Below are 8,573 nucleotides of genomic sequence, written 5' to 3' on the forward strand. Positions count from 1 at the left end.
CACTGTGGACGAACAACCTTTTTCATATATTTAGAGTGCGTATCGTTGTAGTTGGAGTCCCTTGACTACAACAAACAAAGAACGAAAAAAAAAAGACATTGCGTAGAGTCCCAATTAATACCTCGCCCACTGGGGATTTACGCAAATGGAATAAATATACAGTCTACGCCATTTTAATTAACTTCCGCTTTCAGTTGGACCATATAGAACTGCAGAGTTGAAACGCCACAAACCGTCCATCTGGCTCAAAATATTTGCAGCGGTCCCCATTCTACAGACGAAATTTAAAATGAAGGAGAGCTTGCAGTGTCTCATTCGACATGCGGTTTCTCAAATCATTCTTCGTCAACGAGACCTGGCTGAACACGTGTTCGACGGCTGCGTTTTTAAGAGGCAGCGCTAGTATAGGGACAAAGTAAGCTCAGACGGCAGGGGAACATTTTTCGTTTAAACCGACTTGCGGATTTTTGCGTGAAGTTATTGGGTAAAGAAATAACGCGCTGATTTGCGGGGAAACCAAGAAATAGGCTTCGAGGAACCCTTGATAAACACTGAAAGTACCATGGGCGAAAATTACGCGCCACGACATGCGTGCGAATACTTGAGCTGTTCCGTAAGCCCACATAATAGTTTGCCGTATGGCAGCTGGCACGGAACACGTACTTGACAGCTGTCAGCCTTACCGTTTTTCTTACTGAAGCCCACGTGAAGCGGCAGCAGATGACGCTGAAACCAAAACAAAAAGAAGAGAGCTTAGCGCTGAAATGACGTATAAATATGGCAGCCATGACTTAACGCCGTCCTCCAAGGGCCGGCATTGCCTAAAAACACAATTTTCGAGATTGCCTATATACCTTTCTAGGCGCAATGAGCTTTGTGTTTTCACAAACCAGCGTTCCCGAATTTCATCAGTGTGGACGTGGTCCTCAGGACTCGCAAGTCCTTAAGTAACTTTATTGCGTGCCCTGCGAGTTGGTGGGGAGGGCCAAAGAGGAAGGCCAGTAGTTCGTGGGTCCTGGCGGCATCCTCGGCCCGCTGGAAGGCCCATATATAGTTGATCCTCGCGGGCGGAGCTGAGCAGCGCGGCTTCACAGCGCGTTCAAAGGCTGTTGCTAGAGGCCGCGTTCCCGTCGTTGTTATATATCCCTCGGAATTCCCATAATATATGCTCCAGATTGGCTCTGGATTCACGTGTTGCATTTGTGCGTTTGACATATATCCGTATATATGATGTGCGAGAGTGCAGGATTCGGATACGTCCTAATTTGTAACTGCCGCCATGCGACAGACTGCTTTTTTGTCAATTTTGCGTGAGGTTGCTGGAATATGCCCCTCTATAACCTCTAGTGCTTCGTGATGTCATTATATGTGGTCATATAGTGACATCACAAATATAGTGGCAATAAATGAGTTCCCTACATGGTACAAATACAGCCATGTAGCCAACTCGGAATTTTAGACGCCAACCCGCATAGAAAGTAGCCAAATTTGGCTATTAATAGCCGACTCTGGCAACCCTGCTGTTGATTTCACGTGTAGAGTATTAGCGCCGGACAGCTGAACAGGTGGCAACACCTCGCGGAACCACCCGATAGCTTGATGTGACCACCGCACGGCCCGAAGTCGGTGCCACCGCTATACACGGCTTGTTTTCGTAGATGCAGTTGTGTTGCACGCGACAATGCCGCATTCTGCCAAGTCCAGTTGAATGTTTTGTGTCGTAGGTTGAGCAAAGACCCCTGCGAACACGGCAAACATGCCCGAACCGGTGCATTTCTACACCGTGTTCTTATGCCATTCCAGAAATGTCGATACCCGTGTGCTTTACACTTTCCTCGCGGGGCCAAAATGCAGTGGCTGGTCAGTCTGTAGCATTTTGCGCAGCGTGTTTCTTCACGGCGCATGCTGCCGTAGCTTCGGTGCTCTATTTTCTAGTTTTTATCCGCCAAGGAGTGGTAGTTATTCGGTGGACCAGTGTTTTATCACTCCGTGAAGAAAGCAGACGACGGAAATTAAGAAATATGCGCATTGCTCAGCATGAAGACAGCCTCACCACATCTCTATCGATAGCGCAGCAGTAGCCAAGGGTCGCGTATCGCAGATAAAATTGAGAGCCACAGTACACCGGAATGCGCGGAAGGAAATACAAATTTCCGCACGAATACGATAGTGCACCGATGTTCTCGATTATTGCGCCCATTTTTATAGTGACACATACCCGATATTTTAAACATGCGCTTATTGTTAAACTATTCATGCACTTCACATTTTTCTTGGTCGCAGCCACTCTGTCATTATCGTCCGGGTGCACTCCATGGCAAGATGTATGATAAAAATGGATGGCAACTAATGAAGTAGTTAGAAAACACAGCTCTCTTACTGCAATCTTGACCTAACTTCAACGCATAGCGCGACATCATAGCTCATAGCTTACGGTAACCGTAGCAACTCTCTAAATAAGACATGGAAAACAGTGGGATAACGTGCTGACGTTTATCGTTTGCTGGCCACAACCTTGTCCGCGCGTTCTATACAATGTTTTTCTTTTCTAAATATCACTCGAACGGTGTCTGCGTTCAGCGGTTTCGGCGTTGAAATCACTGTACTGCTGCAGCACGCATGTGTGAGCCTACCAGGAGACAATCGAAGCTGCCTTTTAGTTATCACTGCCCAGACACACCAGGATGTAACCTACCTAGGCAACAGATTCGTTTTAATTCCATGCTTATATAGAAAGATTGCACAGATACCACGCGTAGCAGCGCAGCATACTATGCGTCGTTCCTGTCACCCTACCCATCGCCATTTTACTGCAGCGCGTGCCGGCAGCTCAGGTTGCAGCACCTTGCTTTCAATTTTGGGCAGAACGAATTGCCTTTGCCACGAAATGAGGCTACTTACCAGACACTCAAGTGTTCCCCTTTATCAAGCTTATGATAGCAAAAGCTTTTATCTTTGTTCTCCCAAAGCACAGTGTAAGGCATACAGTGACCAACGAAGTCGCTCCCGCCACCCGCACTTATTGCTTTTCTATTATTTTCATGGAGACGCAGCTACATCTCACAATCCAAATTTTCTGCAGCGAGATTGTTATACGTCAGCTGAATCGTCATTTTATCAGCGTCGCCAGCGCCCCCATGTACACATCCTTAATAACGCCGGTGCGTTCTTCCTTGCCCGCTGTCAAATCCGCCCGGACGACCCGGCATAGTCTGTCTGCCAGTGCAACCACTTCTTCCGAGGCCTACCGCCGCTTTTCTTCAATACTGCTCGCTACGTTAACCACTCCCCTACGACGATACGCAATGTTGAAGTTCGCCTTGGTCGTGCTGCTCACATCGGCCTATGTCGCATGCCAGATAGCCAACTTTTTCGAAGGTTGCGTTGAAAAACCGGAGGAGGAACAAAAGCCTGGTGACTGCGTCATCGCGCCCCAAAGTTGGCTTACCACAAACACGTACCAATACTTCGCGCACCAAGCCCTGGAGAACGGCACTATTCAACCGGATGAGGGAAACCTGAACACTCTTCTTAATGTGACTCGTGCAGCAGCTCAAGTAAGTGCTACTCTACAAGTTGCCACGCCTCATCAACTCATTCTGCTAACGTTAATAAAAGGCAGGCATGCACGCTAACAGGAACCGACGAAGGAAGAAAAAGGACAACCCTTTTAATTCGCCTTGTTTCGGTGTTTGCACGCCGGCCTTGTAGTGACACGAATTTATACCAATTAGTCCAACTTATCCTTTTCCTGGATCACCTTTAATTCTTTGTTTCAAAGCTCGAAGTCATAGATACCAGTGCTACTCGTCGGCTTCTTCTTAACGTGTAGTATTTAGTAACTTAATTTGTCAGATTAGATCATCTTCTGTTGAATGAAGCTGCACGAAAAGTGAAAGAATGAGTCTCGCAACGCCAGAGCTAAGCTTTCATTCTGCCTTGAAAAAATTGAGGCCGGGAGAGTCTGCACAAAGATGCATACTCTTCGTTTCTTGGCGCTTGTTTTTCATTTTTGCAGCTCGAGCTATCTCTGCGTGTAATTTCTGGGCATCGCGTTAGGGAAATTAATTCTGTTGCTCCGCACTAGGTGTTATCATCTACATAATCACGTCCAGACTACGATCTGGTATGACTTGGGTGTATTGACATACCACAAGTTACCGGACAGCCGTGGTGCTACGTGCATCAAACGTCCGCTGGACGACGCGACCGCAGTGACGTCGATTGCGCCGTGTCGTTACCGCTGTGATGCTTTCAAGGCGCGCATATGCGAGGTCTCTTCGATTTGGCGGCGCTTTCTGCCGTAGTTCTCTTGCAGTACCGTGCGAGCGCAGTGCTTTCACGAGCCCTGCACGTTTATTTCAAAAATGACTGTAAAGGTTAAAGCATTGTCGACTACTTCACGCACCTTGCTTGCTTGCTTAGCTCATTGTGTCGTAGCGTCCGTCACCGAGGCGACATCGTCGTACGGGCGCGTTTTGAACTGCTGCTGTTCCTCGCGCTTCGAGAACTGTTTTGCCTCAAGTAAGCTGTGCTCAAACTTTGGCTGCTAGGCGGCCATGCTTCTGCAATCTGGCGCAGCTTCGCATCTACTTGAGTAGGGCTGTCCTGAACATTTTCGGCAAACTTGTGCGTAGACGCAGGGACTGTATCTTATCGTTGTTTCGGTAATCAATGTTCTGATAGTACCACGTCGCGAGACCAATATGGTGGGAGACGATCCCGTTTTCTCGTCGAAGCCCCCGTTTCAACAAAAACATGCGATCGATTTCACGCGTCACGTGGCTTTACTAATCTGGTTTCGCAACCATTCGGGCATCGGGCTTGTACCTCAGATCCTTATGCCAGCTATAAGAACTGTTGTAACCAACTCGGGCGACATTTGCATCCACGCACGATTGCTTCACCAGCGCTTCACCATGTCGTCTGCTATCGGGAGCTTGCACGATTCCTGCACTTCCAAAGTAGTGAGTGCAAGGCAGAGTGAGAGAAAACATTTATTTCTAATGAAGTATGGAGCCATCCTCGTAGGGCGGATCCTAGTGGTGCGAATCAATGGGGCATTGGCTCGCGCCACTCCACCTGCCCGCTGGATCAGCCTGTTGAGCTCGTGCAGAACTGCGCTTGCACATAATCGATCGCCACGGCATGGTGCCGGTGGCGAGCGTTGCGTGGTAAAATTGAAAAGTGCTCCGCACCCTGATCCAGTGCATAAATTGCAGTAGTATCGGAGAGAACAATAGTTCCGTGTTTCCGCGTGTCATACAGCGGCCAACCGAAGTTGCATACGTCACTTCGGCTCCGACAGAAGTGTTGCCAATTAGCGCCGTGCGTCGGCCGCACGGTTAGGCGATGAGCTGTTGCCAAAGAGCATGCTCACAAGCGCGTGTTGAACGAGCGACTTTTTCATGTGGTGAGTGCGCAAACTCGACCCGCTTATTTTCTTCCCACCCGAATCGCATACCCGAATGCTGCTCGGCCAGCAAAGCTACTACACTCTGCACTCTTCTCGACCAGAGGCACTAGCAGCGTGAAAGCGCGCCGCACGTCGCCTGGCGCGCTGGATAAGTGCCGCTACACCTGTGCTGATAAGCGTAGACTGTAGAGTCCGCTCTTCGCCAGCATAGTATAACCAAGGTGCGGACGCTCGCTATAGCTTCACTGGGATGTCAAAACTGCCACGGTCGGGTACCTGCGAGCCACGCCATTACCGTTTCCACCACTAGCGGTTGCCGGGCATCCTACTCAAAACAAATCTGAAACAAAATAAAACGGCCCATTTGTGACGTCTCTGGCGCTGTGTTAAATAGGAGGGGAAAGAGGGGTAAGCCCCCAAACTGCCCTTTTCAACATGTAGGCGTACTTTGCTCCGGCTTTCATAACAAGGGTGGCAAGCACGCCCGCCATGAATGCACGGATTTCTTGTTATACAACATAGCCGTAAGTGGCTAGGTTCTGAAAGAAATTGCGTGCGTCTATCGAGCCGTGTAGAACGCGAATCCTCCTCTATAAATGCTACACGCGCGTTTATAGTGCAGCACTGCGTGTGCGCCTCTTTCCTGCGACGTCCACATCGCCTACCGAAGTTGTCAGCAGTTTCGTTCTGGTGCCGTGCTACGGGTAGGACGTGTATGGTGCGCATCGAGGAAGAGCAGCGTGGCCTTCGAGAGCGAGGGCGTCTCAGTAGCAGCGGGAATGGGCGCGAAGTCGGGGGAAAGCCGCTAACGCCGAGCGCGCGTCGGTTGACGGGTCTGGACCGTCGCCTAGCCGCCTTCCATCCAACGAAGAGCAGCAGCGTGCCCATGAAGATCGTCTTCGCGAACAGAAACAGGAATGGGCACGGCAGTAGGAGACCGCCGACGACCAACGGGCCGCCAATGCCAAGCGTTTGCGCCATGTCCGTCGGGACCCCGAATACCGCGAGGAGGATAGGTTCGGAATGCAATGCTATACACATTTTAACGTACCAACTACGCGTCATCGGTCATGTGTAGACTTGGAATTTACTAAACATCTTTCCAGCATCGTGGTTCAGCCCATGGCCGTCTACCGTAGTGACCATAAAGCTATGATCACTATGGTAACAAAAAATAAAACACGGTGGAATCGCGAAGTTACATGCATGTGTCTTTGTCCAATCAATATAGTAATACTATACACAGCTTTACTGGTCATCAACCTTCAGAGTGTAATAACCCTGAATATTTTTTCTTTTTTTTTGCTTTCATGTTTCTCCTACGACGTAGTATATTTCTTGCGTCGCTTTCATGGCATGCTTCACCTTTATTCGCATTTCCTGCAGCTGTCCAATGGCCTTATAATTAGACTCGAGTTCACGACCGTCAAGAGCGCCTGCAACAGCTCGGTCGCCTACTCCGAGAATCGGTGCCCACCAATTGGAAATGAGGTATGTGTATGCAGCTACTCTACGGGGAATGTGGCTAAGCAAGTGATACCATTATTACAGCCCATTTCTGCCACTGCAGAGCGGTAGACTCTTCGAGGGAACACGCCATTGTGGCTTGTTATTTGTTGTACTTTGCAGGCGTTCTGGCGACAAGAACCGGCTGAATGAATGTTGGTGCACTGCGTCGAGTTTGTAACGTTATCAGCGCCACCTGGCGTCAGCTGCAAAGCCAGTTGCTTGTACATTTGTCAGAACGGGAAGTTACCACCTGCTGCGCATTCATGTGTCCTCTTTAATCGTGTACCACAATGCACGTGCTGTTCCCTCTGGAGAAACAACTATTATGAGCTTGAGGATGTAAAGTCTATAGGGACCCTGCTTTCAGTTCCCATCATTTACTACGCATGCGTGGGCAAATTATACCACTGGCGAACTCGTACCGTCTATCTACAAAGTCTAGAGCAAGAATAGGCCAATAAACCTCCCGTTTAGTAATATTTATCTTCCTGAGAACCCTGTATTGCAGTGAAATACTACTGGTCCGATATCTGATATTCAGTTTGTTTTCATTTCGACAGGGTTCAAAACACCCATATTTACTGGTTTCTTCATTGCAATCCCGTATTTACGGTTTGTGAATAATTGCCCCATTAAGGCAGGACAAACAAATACTCCCATAAATATTGTTTTTAGTCCAGTGCCAGCTGTCAAAGCCGTCACGAACAAAATGTGCAATTTATCCGAACAATAGATGTGAGTTATGGTAACAAGCATTATTTCTCTTTTTACTTTTTATGGTGTCTGCTTATGATTTAGTTTGTTAAACATACATTTTCTTCTTTTATTGCAGGCCAACGGTCAGTGTCAGGCTAGGTTTCGGTACTATGGCCATCTGAGGCTTCAATATGCCTGGTGTGGTCCTGTCGGCGGATAGTGGCTTGCGGCTTTTACACAAAGCGCAGTATCTTCTTTTTTTTTTTTTTATTCTGGCACAAAACGTCACGTGACAAGCTCTCAGGCGCAGCATCAGCGCAATTTTAGGCATTCAATAAAGCTCATCATCGCTGTTTTGTGTCATGTTAATACAAGGTCTCAACAATAACGTTTACGGTGACCCTAGACATGGAATGACTCTGACACCCCCATAACGACGGGGATTATTCCTTGCGAATAATTTAGTGTCTTTCAGCTGATCAGTTGCATACAGCTTTTTTTTTTTTTTTCTAGAACAGCCTGAACTTGTGAAAATAATCATCAGACATATAGTTGGCTCATACGGTGTCGACGAGACAGCTGCTTTTTAGTGAGAAGGTGCAAGTTAATAAGCAATATCTGATGTTGTCTCCCAGCACTTCTTCCTTACTTACAACACCCATCCATTCCTGACGGGCAAAGTCCTTTCCTCAAGTGCAATGGTTTAAGGACGGACATTTGGACATGCGGTTGTTTGCTTAAAGCCAGAAATGCAATCTCTTTGGCTGCCAAAGGTAAAAGGGACGCGTTGCTTCCAGCACTCACACGGGAAGTCTATAAATGAAGCTGCGCAGGCTGACATTGGCTGGACAATCTTTAAAGTGAGGGGAGCTCAGAGTGGAATTCATTTTGAAGAAATATTTAAAAATATGAAAGCAGGTAAATGGGTTGCGACAGTGTTAAAGTATTTGTA

General features: G+C 48.0%; 1 protein-coding gene across 1 annotated transcript; it reads left to right on the forward strand.

Annotated features, from left to right (window-relative positions):
• Positions 1-3,160: 3,160 nt before the first annotated feature.
• On the forward strand, positions 3,161-7,977 carry LOC126533811 (uncharacterized). Its single transcript, XM_050181016.3, has 3 exons — positions 3,161-3,557; positions 6,803-6,907; positions 7,758-7,977. The coding sequence occupies exons 1-3, from the start codon at positions 3,306-3,308 to the stop codon at positions 7,839-7,841; spliced, it is 441 nt and encodes a 146-aa protein (XP_050036973.1). The 5' UTR covers positions 3,161-3,305; the 3' UTR covers positions 7,842-7,977.
• The last annotated feature ends 596 nt before the right edge of the window (positions 7,978-8,573 follow it).

The sequence above is a fragment of the Dermacentor andersoni genome, chromosome 7, assembly GCF_023375885.2.
Source record: "Dermacentor andersoni chromosome 7, qqDerAnde1_hic_scaffold, whole genome shotgun sequence".
NCBI lineage: Eukaryota > Metazoa > Arthropoda > Arachnida > Ixodida > Ixodidae > Dermacentor > Dermacentor andersoni.